Below are 14,451 nucleotides of genomic sequence, written 5' to 3'. Positions count from 1 at the left end.
AACAAGCCGACATAAATGTTTAAAGAGCTAAGTTTAATCGTATATTTTTAAAAATACTAGTCATATGAGCAAACTAAAGTGTAGGAATCCTGCAATTCAAAGGTGGGCGGAACTGTGATAACGATAAGAACGTTGCCGCTCCTGTAATTGGCATTCATGGCGTTTATCCCAAAGAACTGGGATGAGGAGAGGGAACCATTTACGATTATTGCCGGGTCTTTGTGTTCGTGCCGCGATTTCACTGACGACACCGCCTGTCACAAAAGGAAACACTGAGAAAAGCCTGATTTTAAAATCAATAGGCTCTGTTTAAAACTTTTTACAAGAATGTTTAAAAGTCAAATGATTTAAAATAGTATTCATTTTTTAATAAAGCCCCTACAAACTAATATAATTAAGTAGAAAATTTATAAATATTTTATAGAAAATTAATTTAAAAATACCTTTGAGTGTATTTCGAAATTCGAACAATTACATTTCGTTTTGGAAGAAAAGCCTTAAAATTTAATGTAAGAGTCCTAAGCATGTATTTTCCCCAGTGAAAGGACTGCCTTAACAGAATCGAACGACCTGGCCTTGAATGGAAGATGTGCCGGTTTTATTTCAGCCAGATAGGATCCGTTATGCAGATTCCCCCATAAAGAAGCTCGTATTTTTTTATGCCGCACATATCCGCTATATCCGTATCCCTTCATTAAACGATGTTCCCCGCAGTTGATTTGATTTGGAGACGACACAAGAGTTTTAGAGGGGTCAAACAATCGCTAAATCAGGCGAGATTATTAAATTTTAGAACGTCTGGCACAAGTGAAATTATGGGTCCCTTTATGCTTTTTATGAATTTGGGTTCAATTACTAAAAACAAAGCATGAAATTTAACTTTTTGGGACTTAAACTGCGGGTAAACAACACATTTAAATAACAATTTTGAATAAAATCAAAGTTAACTACTAGTCTATATTCAAGGGAGGAAATTAAATAACAGCTGAATTATATGTAAATTTATTCTACGTTTATCATACATATATTGATAAGTGCACTTGCAGTGGTTTATTTAGTTAGACGAGTACCCACATGCTGAAATATGCAAATTGCCTCTGTCAGATGTTACATTTGAATTTGAGGTGTGGAGCCAAAAAGTTGTGTAAACTGAAGTGAATTCAACGCACCCGAATCAGATGAATGTTTAATTATTTGCGGTTACATTGATTTAGACGGAAAAAAAACCAATTTTTACTGTCCTTGATATATGGCAAAAAATGAACAGAATTTGTGGTTAACCACATTACAAAAAAATTTAAAATATACATTTTAAAGCTTAGAATTTAAGCTAAAAACAATTCAAAGTAAATATAAATCTAGAGTTTGCTTTAAAAATGTTTTCAAAGTCTCATTTGTCCAATTACACTTTGAAATAGTATTTTTTCACTGCCGGGACTCGACAGATAAAGCTAAACTACGGAGGGGACCGAACATGATAAATACAACCGATTTTATTTGGACTAGCGTGGGACACACATCCTGTGACCAAATCGAACAAACGATTATTTGCATGTAACTCAATTTGTTTGGACTGCGGACTAGGGCGAATCAAATCCAGGACATGATTCCTATCTGACTGCCAAAGCCACCAACAATAAACTGGCAAACTTAAGCTCAAGAACCAAAAAATAAAAAAATAAGGGGAGTTCTAGGGCGAAAGGTCTGTGGACCGGGGCAATTGTCCTTCGGAACCATTACTCACTGGGGACGCTGTCATCTTTGGTTGCCGGCGCCATTTGTTCACATTTGAATAATAAATTAAATGTTGCAAATGTCGTTCTGTTGCAGTTGCAGATTCAGTTCTCAGTTTCAGTTGCCTTTCACCAGCCCGGGCATTTGTCCAGCCCGAGCTCCTGCTCCTCGGCGCTTGGGTTTTTTATGCGTTCCGCCAAAGCCATAAAAATCGCCATTATTTTCCAGCTCCCCCACAAGCCTCATACCTCTCGCCTTCATTTCGCGCTTTGCTGCCTTGTCCACTTTCAGGACCTACTGAAACACGGAGAAAAATATTATTAATCGCTTTATCTTTGTTTCATGATCATTCCCGTTCTATTGTGTTTCTGACATTTCAAATCATATTTTATATATCAATAGGTGAGCTTGTAAATTTATAATTCATACAAGCCAGCGTTAATAAAAACACAGAGACACAAAATCTAGAGTTTATTCCACAAATATCTAAATTTCCATAATATTCGTTTACTAGAAAAATTTCATACAAACTTCGTTAACTCAGGAAACTTATAGCAATATAACTTTTAATGACACTATCTACACTATATTCTAATTTAATAGGTAAAACTTTAAAAAATAAGTTTTAAATCATCGATTTAAATTATCTTAAAATAACTTTCTGACCGCCTAAAGTAGTGTTCTTCGTTAACACGACCTTAAATATATTTTAATGACACTTGGGCGACAATATGTAATTTATATTCCTGTAGTTTTTCTGTGTACTTTTTTCGTGCCCTATCCGTGTCGGTTGCTTCGCTCCGATGCTCCCCATCATTGAGTTTGCCAATAGTTTGCCAAATCCCCAACATCCTGTCCCATTTCCATTGACACCGCCCTAAAATGTCGAGTCCGCACTTTCGGTTGTTTTCAAACTTCTCACTCCGCCCAGCGATTCCTGTGTTTCGTGTGCAAATAGTTTCTGGCCAGGAGCTGCCATTCATTCGAGAAGTTTTTCAGACCCTGTTCCACCGCAGCTCCAAGTGAGTTTTGATTGATGGACATGGTGGCTGCGTGTCAAGTTCGGCAAAACCAGACACTCCAAATCCATTGTCCTGCTCTCCGGCTTTATGTTCCTGTTCGCGGATGTTGAGGGCTGTCAGGATACAGAAATGCGGTGTGGAATTGATGAAACACTCTGTTATGAACCTGCACGTGACTTCTGGGAATAATATTGCAGGATAACCAATCTACTGGCAGTACGAAGTGCACAAAAAAAAACGACAATTGGGGAATAATTCAAAAAATATATATCTAAAAAAAATGTGTAAGAGCCGAAAGGTTTATTCGTTTTTTAAGCTGGTGATTTTGTTTTTTTATCGTTTAATTTTGTTAGTTTTAAAATGATATCAAACAAGTATAATAACATCATTATCCATTTTAAATAAACGCATAATTAAATAGTACACATTGCATGGAACTATATTTCTGTTCAATACCCCATCTTGTTGAATACATCATATTGAATCAAGAATTTCTGAGCACGAAGCCCGCACAAGTTTTATTGGATTGCCTTCGACAAAAGGAAAATTTCTTTATGGAAACTTGCCTGGTGATAGTGCACATCAATATGTCTTCGCTAAGGCATTAACTCAGCCACAAAGCATTACAATTAGGAAAGTGCTCAGCCGCTTAACGCAATCAGGAGCCAAATTACATTTAAGGCCAAATCCATTGAGACATACAACATATAGTACATTCCTGTGCCTGGCAGGGCCAATCAACTTTAAATTGTTTAATGAACACTTAGAACGTTTCGATTCCGTTGGCACAAAACAAACACAAGATGAGGCGATGGGTGAAAAATGGACGGAGGTTGTGGACATTCGTCGGTCATCGCCCACATAAGTCGCAATGGGACGGCAAAATAAACAAACAAAATGCGAAGCCCTAACACAGCCATTGTGGCTAACGCCAACGGCCAACAGTCTGCTGTCCTTCGGACCCATCTCCTGGGCCTACACAGAAAAAAATATTCTGGGATATTGCTCACACAATTAATATATCCTTAAAATCAAAATTAAAATTCATTCTTAGTATAAAATACATTTTCTGGAAACAAATTCGTAAATTTTCAATTTTATTCTCCGCTTTAAGTACCTACTTTAATTGTGTATCTGCTAGAATACAATTGAAAGTTTACTTCTTAATATGCATTATGCCCTTCAAAATAAGCTAGAATTTTAAAGTAAATTACTTACTAATATTTACTATTTTATTCCATTAAACATTTGGAAATACATTTTTAGACATAAACGAAATTGTTTACCTTAACATCGTCTAACTTAGACGTCTTCTTCGTATTTATTTAATTATATTGAACTCAATACAAATTCCAAACAAATGGATTCTTCTTTACAATAAGGCTTTTTTCCCCACAAATTCAAATACTTATTATTATTATTTTATTATAATTTTTCCTTGTGTACTGCTGAACTGTGTTTGGGTTTGGTTCGGGCTTTGGTTTTGCCTTCCACCAGTGCAGCATTTGAATGCGGCTTTTGCCAGAGCAACCTCAGTTCGGAAGGCAGAAATTACGTGGCAGCCACAAGGCAATTTGTGGGCTGGACCACGAGGGGATGGAGCCGGCAGAGACTGATGTCCATCAGCGTGAAATGGCCAAATGACATTTGAAAAACTAAAAACAGCAGCAAGAACAGCAGCTGGCAACGACCGCACTCGACAACTCCGGGCTGTCGACATGCCTGCTGCGCACTCGCCGGGGTCCTTAAGATCCGGACTCGGACCCGGACCCGGACCCGGACTTCTCCATCGCATCCGCCGTACAATGGGGGCGAATTGATAAAGTTGACCGCAAATTCTTTGTGCATTACATTCCCTTCATGGCCGAATCAATCATAATCAAGGCGGAGGGCCACTCGATAAATTGATATGGTGAAGTTTATTGCATTGTCTGCGAAAGTTATTATCCCCTGCGAAAGTTGTCTTGTGTCAAATCTCCCAGCATCTTAACATGATGGAAACAAGAGAGTAAAATACCCATCAAGATGAATTAACTTTTTGTTACTCCCAGACAAGCTTACATAGTTAAATCAACTATTCAGCTAAGTCTATTTATTTTTAAATGTTAATTTAGTATGAATAAACTAGATTTTAAGATTTAATGGAACTATGAGATTTTTATTTTCCAGATATTTTATTGAGAAAATTGTGCACATTAAGTTGACTTTTAACGGAAACAAAGATCTTAAAGCCAATTAAGAATTTACCTATTTTAAGTTTTTACCAAAATCCAATATACACAAGCATCGTGTGAAAAGCACTTTGTTAACGTTCAAGAAAATACCCGTATAACCATGTAAGCCCGATTATAAGTGAAAAGATTTTTGCAAAATCAAACTAACCAAAGGGAAGAGATTAGTTCCATACTTCCAATTTACCTTCCTTTTTTCTAGCTTTTCGAGGATGCGAGAACATTTTGGCACTTGCACATGGCTCCACTCCTCTCCTCCGAAATTCTGGGGGAATTATTTATGGAATGGATTTGCTTTGTTTCCCACGAGTGCCGCGTATAAAATGATATATGCCCGTGGCGGGGATGAGATATGGCATGACAAATACTTTTCAGCATACAGCAAAGAGCGTTTCCTGTCCACCGCCCATTGCGAACCCCTTTGGCTGTGGCACATGCGGCACAGATTTTAGTTGTTTTTAGTCTCGGACTAAATTCTCATAGCCAGGGTGTTGCTGACAAAAAAAAAATATATATATATGTAGAGGTTCTACTAAAAACTGCAGCTGCAAAAGGGAAAATAATGGCGGAAACTATAAAGCATTCCGTAACAGTTTTTTCTTGCTCCCGTTTCTATTTTTTGCCGTTGCCGTTTTCATTGTTATTGTCCTTGTTGACGTTGGTCCTGTTGCCGCCTCCTTTCGCCTTTTGTGCGAGCTGAATGACTCTGATGTTGCTGTTGCCGCTGATGTTGCTGCTAGTGCTGATGTTGCTGCTGCTGCTGACAGGCCGCAGGTTGCTGCTGTTGCTGAGAGGAAAAAGGAGTTGCAGCTGCCATTGTTGTTGGCGCATCGTCTGCTCATTTTTATTTAAAACTCAATTGGACGAATTTCTGCCCCGGGTCGGGGATCAGGCAACAGTCAACAACAATGGGGCCAATTTGTACTCCGTCCGCCAGACGCACAAACGCCATCACCATCTGTTTCCATCGCACTCACTTTAAAGGTAACACTCGTCTTAATGTGGGTGCAAATAAAGTGCTAAGTGAGCATTCTTAGATCTCCTGAAAAAATACAAAATCTTTCTTTCTTTCTTCGTATACCGAACACTATCCCATTATTAAATAATTCAGATTAAAATATAAAAGATTTTGAGGATTATTTTCTGGGTATACATTTGATTTTCTGGAATTATTAGCAGATTTGATTTTAGAATTTAAAAGGAGCATTTATTCCTTTGTTATTACCTTAAACATAATTTAGCAATCTCGTTAGCTATGAAACACATATTTGTCTAAACCTTAGAAAGTTGTAAAGTATTAAGTCTTTAAAAGGAACATTTATTCCTTTGTTCTTACCTTAAATATAATTTAGCCATTTCGTTTATTGCGAAACACATATTTTTCTGGAGCTTAGAAGGTTCTAACATTTAAGCTTGATTTGCTCTGAAGTGTGGAGTTAGGTGGCAATTAGCAGCCCATCAACAACAAACTAGTTCCCGCCATAAATGCAATTGTTTTTGCTCTTGGTGGCATGTCAATGGAGGGCATGACCCGGACTAAACTAATTATAAACTTGGCGAAACTAAGGCAAACCTGTGGGACAGCTCCTGTAGCTGCGGGCGCCCATGGTCATGTATTTTTCGGGCGGCTCTAGCGCCTGCCAAAATGCGAGCAAAGTCTGTGGAAAATGTGGCCAAATCTGGTGCCCGGATTACAGCTTTAGCTCCCGCAATGCCGCCGACGATGACGATGATGCGACCTCCGTTGGCAAACAAACTTTCGGCGTCACACCAAGCTGTCCCGGAAAAACCTCGCCTCGTCCTTCGGAAAAGCGGAAAAGTGCAGTGCCCTGTACAATGAAGCGCCTTTTAAGCAGCGAACGGTGGCTCCAAAACTTTTAGCGTACTTTTTTTTTCAACGCGAAAATCTAGGGAAAAAATTATGCTACTTTGTATAAAATGCAATGCGAGGGTGCCAGCGATAGCGGAAGCACGTAAAATATTTGCATTTTTATTAAAAATTGAATAAATTGAGATGAATATTTCTTGCGCTGCCAAAACTTCTCCCCTCAGTCATCTGGTTATCGTTTTATTACTTTCGGCAAGCAGCGCAAAAGTTTGCAGCTTTTTGTAAAAGTTAATTTCGCTGTTGCCTGCTTCATGATGTTTGAAATTCATAATTAAAAATAGTTGAAAATGTATCTACTGGTCATATTTTATTTAATTTAATTTAAATATTTCCTTGCATTAAAGCCCAGCAAAACAGAGCTGTGCTTTTCATCATGCTCGTTGCTCATACGCCGTGTGGTGCCGATTTTCCGGCTAATTAGCCACCGTCCGGGTGCTCTCGGAAAAACACCGTGGAAACTCTGTGAAGCACTGTCTTTCACAAAAGTGCACAACTGGGCAGCTTTCTTTTTGTCCAAAAAAGTAGCATTGCATTAATGGAAGAATATAATTAAAAGGCTTTCAAAAAAAAAATAAAAACTTTTCATTAAAATATTGCTTAGTTATTGCGCAAAGTAAAGTAAAGGAAAAAGAATTGTGGGAAATTTTTATTTGAATTACAAATGCCACAATAATACTAATGTACATACATTTTTTGTCAATTATTAAAGTTTTGCCTTTTACCATGCTCGTTTAACTTGTTTGGTGTTAAATTATGAATTATTTATTAATGTGACAAAATGTTTTTGTGAAAATTACCAAGTAAATGCATAAATATTTAACAGGCTCTCAAACTTCATTTGAAATGCATTAAAAAGTGATTTTAAATGCAGTCGAAAGTATAATCCAGGGCTTAAGCAAAAATCGGAAATTGCTATTTCTATTTTTTTTAGTAAAACATATTTTTTATATTTTTACTTGTAATAGGTAAAGTTGATTACGTCAGGCAGTAACTTATTCCCATGCATAAATTCTACTTATTTATCAACTCATCCAAGCGTGTAGTTTTCTCCATCTTTAGGGCAATGTTTCAAGTTTGTTTTCAATTTAATTTTATGCTCCGAAATGTCTTCATCTTGGAATTCCCTGGGTTGGGATGAACAATGTGCGCATTTAGATTTGATTTGTACTTTGCACAGTTTGGCATAATTCCTCAGGCAGTCGCAATATAAACAAATCATTGCCTGCCCTCGGCAAACTTTATGTCACAACTTTCACACGACAAAGTTTCGCATTTGTCCTTTGTACGTATGCGAGGGCGTATGCCACGCCCCTCCCCCAAGGAAATCCAAGGGTCGGAGAAGTTAGCTTTTTGGACCAGGGGACACATGTGGCCCAAGTCCATGAATTATGACTGAGGCTTAATTATGTCGGGCCAAGATTAGCCCGGCAGCCATGATTCCGTCACATGGAATAGGAAAAGGTACGGCAAATCGGGTGGATGGAACGTGGCCAGGCCATTATATTGATTCTGATATGGTTATTTGGTTCATTAAAAAGTTTCCCTGCGCATCGTGTTGATGTTTCATGCAAGTTATGAATATAGCCGAGCTCTGGAAGTTTGCTTCTTCTGCTGCAGTTTTAATTAGGGCACAAAATCAACGAAGAAACTTTGACGCACTTTTAATGAAGCAACTTTTCGACGAACGGTTGTATCACCCTGCAGTCAACGCCTCACCACCCCCTTCCAAGTTAACCATTGTTTTGGCCGGGTATGAGACCCGCCAAAGAAAACGCGACCTGAACCTTCACATATTACTTTAAAATTTGTTGGTTAAAAAAATATGTTTCATGACATCTGGCTTCTGGACCTACAATGCAATATTTTTCTTTAATTGATTTGATGACCTCAGAATCATTATTTATGTCTGGAATACTTTAAGAGGTTCAGTCACTAAAATTGATTTTAAAACCTGTTCTTGTACTTTATTTTTGATGTTTTATAAAAAATCTGTACAGAAATAAGTATTTTCTGTTGACACAACGGGAATTGAAGCACAAATGAGCTTGGTTTATAATAATTATCCGATTAGTATTTCCATGTCTGAGTAAATATTTTTTGAGGGAAAAACGGAAAATGGCTTTTTCTATTTCAACTCTGAATTGGCTTTAACAAAACATATATATGTATATATTAAATATATACAAAGCGTTTATACATTGATCTATCAATCGATTAATCGGCCTAGATTTTAAGACCGTATATTTATATTTCGTGAGCAAACTATGTGCAATAAGCTGTTTAATAGATGATTTAAAATGCATTAAAAAACATTTAGCATTAAATATTTTCCATTGAATGGGGATAAAGAATATAACTTTCTATGTACATTTATTTATTATTTCAATACAAGGATTAACCCTATCCATTAAACGATTTCCCATTTCAGACAACTGGGTTCGGGGGATTGCCCGACGTCACCGAGCACTCAAACATCCGCCGCACACTGTCCCGCCAGAACTCGATCTCGAACAGCGACTCCGGCGGCGAGATAGCCAGCATCCAGAAGTCCAAGGTCAACTTCGGCAATCCCTTGGCCGGGGGCGTGGTCGTGGGCGGGGATATAGTGGGTCTGGACGCCAAGTCGCCCACATCGCTCGGTTCGGCGGCGGTGGCAGGTGCCTCTGGAAAAGCCAAGGGAAAGGCCTCGAGAAAAGCAAACACCGGAGCGGATGGCGGGCAGAAGGGGCGCAGGGGCTCCTGGCTGGTGGCCCTCACCCTGGTCAGTGCCATCTGCCTGCTGGCCATCGCCGCCACCCTGGCCTACCAGCACTTCCTCATGGCGCCCAGCCGCAATTCGCACGCCCAAAGACTGAGAATCGTCCGCCGCATCCTGCGCGAGGTGCCGCTGGTCGACGGGCACAACAACTACGCCTGGAACGTGCGCAAGTACGCCCACAGCAGCCTGGAGCTCCACCTCAGCCACGACGTCGACCACAAGTCGCTGTGGGCGCGGCCGGCGTGGGCGCAAACGGACATGGAGCGACTCAAACAGGGACTGGTCAGCGTTCAAGTGTGGTGAGTCCTTGGAAGATCATAAAACTCTAATCTATTTAAATTAAAGTATTACATTTATTTGCATTCGTAAAAATAAATAAAGGAATTATATTGATCACATAAAGTACATGCAAATAAACCATACATGTGTTATGAGATTGGGGGAAATATAGATAATAAGTTGAGTTATATTTTATGACAACATTATATAAAAGCTTTTTTTAAATTTTTAAATAGGTATTAAAAAATAACATAAACATTCATACAACCATAAAGCTTTTAATTTTGTAATAGGACCAATCGAGCCTATTTTCATGCTTAACTGAAATTACAACGTTCAATGGGGCGTATACGCAATGAAAATTCACCTACCAACGTCCAAGCCATGAAAATTGAAAAGTCACATAAAACTGCAATCAGGCCGTTGCGACATCTACCCGGGTCAGAGATTTGACCCATCCACCATGCATTCGAGTGCTGGCCAAAACATGGCACATACAGCCAGCTGCCACGCCCACCAAAGGGGCATCCAAAAATCCGCCCACTCCTGACCTCCGCCATTTCCCCCGCGCGGCAATAAAAAGCTGCCAACAATTTGACTGCAAAATAAAATTTGGCAACCGGCTGGATGCCCCAGGGCAAGCAGCCAACCTGTCTGCTGCCAGTCCTTCTCAGTCTTTTCCTACACAATGCCGACACTTAGAGAAAATATTATGAAAATGTATTAATTACAGGGTTTTTTTAATTGTTGTAGATTTGTGTTGCTTAGGTTTTATAATTAACCCAGATCAAATTTACAATTTATCATTATATTACCTTTTAAGATCTTCAAAATTTCATAATTTAATGTTGAAATGAAAATTCGGACGTAAAAATTCCCTTTTTCCAATGAATCATGAATCTTTAGGAAATTCGGACCGTCAAATTTAAAAAAAAAGTAGGGAAACTCTTATTTGTCATTATCGTTTTTCTGGAGGACAAAGTTTAACTAGAAGACAGCCACTAGTCAGATGTTTTCAGTTAGATAATTTCTATTATAATATTAGGAAAGTAAATATTATATTTCCAAATCAGCAATAACTAAATAAATAAGTAAATTTCAGTACTTTAAATATTATTATATTAAATCTGTTTTATTAGATATTACATTTAGAGTAATGCGACATTTTTAAAAAAAAGAGATACAAACTGTAAATATACTTTACCAGAAGTATTAGCAACCCAACCCTCTTGGTTATTCTCTGTGTAAATTGAACACACCCACTCTACACCCTTTTTTCGAATTTGGTTAGAGGCGAAAAAGGGAAGAGCGCAATCTGACAGGCGGCAGACAGCTGCAGTTTGGGAAAAACGCTGATGGGCAATCGACTTGACTTCATTTTGGAAGGAAACTACACCACCCCAGAAAATTACTGCCACCACCCACCGCCCACTACTGTGACCGCCAGATGGCGCAAGTGTAACTTTTCACCAATTTCGCATTTCAATTCGCTGGATGGCCTTGCTGAACTTGGTTTGGAGTTTGGGCCAAAACCAGCAGGATCTCTGCTCTTTCCGCTCTCTGCGAAGTTTTGAATGCCCCCTGGCTCGGTTATTGCCATATCAAATGGCGAGGCAAAACGAAACGCTGCTGCTAACTAACCATTTTCACACTTTCAATTTGCATTTCCCAATTAAACGGCAATCGTGGGTCGTTTAAAATTGTAGTTCTCGTTGCTGCAGGGGCTAAAACATTGTTTAATGAGATATAACTAAAAAGTAATCATGTACATTTTTAAATTTTTGTAATATTTTTTTAAAGCTATTTATATTTACTAACGATATTTACAAAACTAACTGCAAAGTTGATTAAATGGTAAACCTTTATAATTTAAATATTTATCCTAAAAATCTTTTAAGTTTTGTTTACAAATCTTTACAAATTAAAAAGCAGTGAAGAAAAAAATACATCATTTTGAATTTACAATTTCATGATAGTGAAAATAAATAAATATGACTTAGTAAGAAATGTGGGTAAATATCAGATTAAACATACAAAATGTAATGCTATAATGAAACACATTATTATTGACTTTAAAAAGCTAAGAAAATATCGTTGTGCATTTGGCATCGAAACTGCCTGCAAAAGTGCGCTTTTAACCCTTACACTTTCGTTGTCCTCTTGCAGGTCAGCATATGTGCCGTGCGAGGCGCAGGGCTTGGACGCGGTCCAGTTGGCGCTGGAGCAGATAGACATCGTGCGGCGCCTGTCGGACATGTATGCGCGGGAAACGGTGTTGGCCACATCCTCGCAGGACATCGTGGAGGCGCACCGCCGGGGCCTGCTGGCCTCGCTGATTGGAGTGGAGGGGGCCACACCATAGGCTCCTCCCTGGGGGTCCTTCGATCCTTCTACTCCCTGGGCGCACGATATCTCAGCCTGACCCATCGCTGTGACGTGTCGTGGGCAGGATCGAGTGCCTCGACGGCGGAGCAAGGACTCACGCCCTTCGGCAAGGCCATTGTCCGTGAGATGAACCGACTGGGCATGATGATCGATCTGTCGCACAGTTCGGATGCCACCGCCAGGGATGTGCTCCAGGTGACCCGGGCACCGGTCATCTTCTCCCACTCCGCCGCCCGCCAGCTGTGCAATTCGACGCGGAATGTGCCGGACGACATCCTGCGCCTGGTGGCCGAGAACGGCGGCCTGATCATGCTGAGCTTCGACTCCGAGGACGTGGCCTGTGGACGGCAGGCACGCCTCCAGGACGTGATCGAGCACATCAAGTATGTGCGGGCCATTGCGGGCATCCAGCACATTGGCCTGGGGGCCGGATACGATGGCATCGAGCTGCCGCCTCTGGGCCTGGAGGATGTGTCCAAATATCCGGAGTTGCTGGCCGCCCTGCTCGAGGATCACAACTGGAGCGAGGAGGATGTGGCCATGCTGGCAGGCAGGAACTTTCTGCGCATCATGGAAACGGTGGAGACGGTGCGGGACTACTGGAAACGGGCGGCCATCCAGCCCATTGAGCAGACGGAGCCGCAGCCCAAGACGCAGTGCACCTACATGTCCTCGTGACCGCAGGCGCAGGCGGTGAGGCAGCGGCGGGATGAGCCGCCCATGGAGCGGGCCAATCGCACCACGGCAACGCTGGCGGGGGAACACTTCTGGAACCGCAGTCCGGAATCAAGGGACTCCGCCTCCAATCACTCAGATCCTGCGGTCATCGCGGCCACGGCAACGAGTTTTACGGTCAGCGAACTGCTCCAGTAAAATGGTTTGGATGGCAAACCAAAGTAGGGGATTTTGGTAAGCGGTTCGGTTTGCTGGGACTTTGGCGACTGAGGGCGAGTAGTGAAACAATGACCCATAAAATCAATTATCAAAATAGTGATTTAGGGCAGTGCAAAAGTTTTAGCTTAATTTTTAAAATCTAAATTTAGTTTATATAGTTAAATTTATACATTTTTTTTGTTGCCACAATTTTAATACAAGTGATTCAAGAGCATTTCAAATTTACTTTTAAAGAAGTTTCAAGACACTACTTTGGTTTTTTTTGCCTTTACTTGCAACAGCGTGTAATAATGCACACCAATGTCTTCCTTAACTTCATTTTATTTAAAAAGAAGTTAAAGTTAAGGAAAAAATGTTGATTTCACTTTTATGAAAATATTCTAAAAATGTCTAGTGTAGTGTTTTTAGATTCAATAAATAACAAAACATGTATATATATTTGTATTCGTTTCTGCAACTGTAGAGTAAGACGCATTTAACTATGAAGTTTGCCTGCAAAACTTTGTTGCCATTACTCGCTCTCAGCTGAAAAGTGAACAACTGTCGTATCGACCCTCGTGAATAATTAGTGTGTACTCGTAATTTACTTCCAAAGGATGCATTGATAGGCGTATGAATAAATAATAATAATAAATGTACTAGTATTTAGCCCATAATTGTTTGCAGCTATACTTATTGGTGTTGTGGCTATGCATAATTTATGCACAGTGCGGATACTTATTAATGTTGCTGTACCACAGGGCGTATGCACGACGCAGCTAACTCAAAGCTGCGAACCGAACCGCAAACCGAAATCTTTCTTGGCTTGTCTGTGACTGTATTATACATTTATATGTAGGACACACATCAATGATTCACGCTAATTATCGCAATTAAGCGCAATACATTTAATTACAAAACATCACACAGACACTCGAATATAAATCATCAAAATGAATTAATTGCAGTAGATTTCCCACAGTTGGCAAAAGTCAAAAAACATGCACTGCATAATCAGTCGTAAGCACAGCCACCAGGCCAATGCAATTAAAAATAGATTTTTCACCCTGGTTGCATGTGAATCCATCTTAATTTCTGTACTAGGTTAGTTAAAAGCAAAAAACAAAAATCAAAAACCAAAAACGAAATGTTGTTCGTGTATGCATAGCTACATATATACCACACAAAAACAGAAATAAAAGTAAACTCCAGCAGAAGCAATGCGTATAATCGAATAGAGAGACACGCATTTCCATAAAAATAAATCGGAAGTATAAAAAA

At 39.7% G+C, this 14,451-nt stretch overlaps 1 protein-coding gene across 1 annotated transcript in view; it reads left to right on the top strand.

The window, feature by feature from the left end:
• The window catches only part of LOC108047695, a 108,287-nt gene extending 93,836 nt beyond the window's left edge, over nt 1-14,451 (top strand). Inside the window, 3 exon segments of the mRNA XM_044457540.1 lie at nt 9,304-9,932; nt 12,079-12,254; nt 12,257-14,451. Of these exon segments, the coding sequence (XP_044313475.1) occupies nt 9,304-9,932; nt 12,079-12,254; nt 12,257-12,975 (1,524 nt within the window). The 3' untranslated portion in view covers nt 12,976-14,451.

The sequence above is a fragment of the Drosophila rhopaloa genome, unplaced genomic scaffold, assembly GCF_018152115.1.
Source record: "Drosophila rhopaloa isolate 14029-0021.01 unplaced genomic scaffold, ASM1815211v1 contig_163, whole genome shotgun sequence".
NCBI classification, from domain to species: domain Eukaryota; kingdom Metazoa; phylum Arthropoda; class Insecta; order Diptera; family Drosophilidae; genus Drosophila; species Drosophila rhopaloa.
This window is presented reverse-complemented; position numbering and strand designations above follow the sequence as displayed.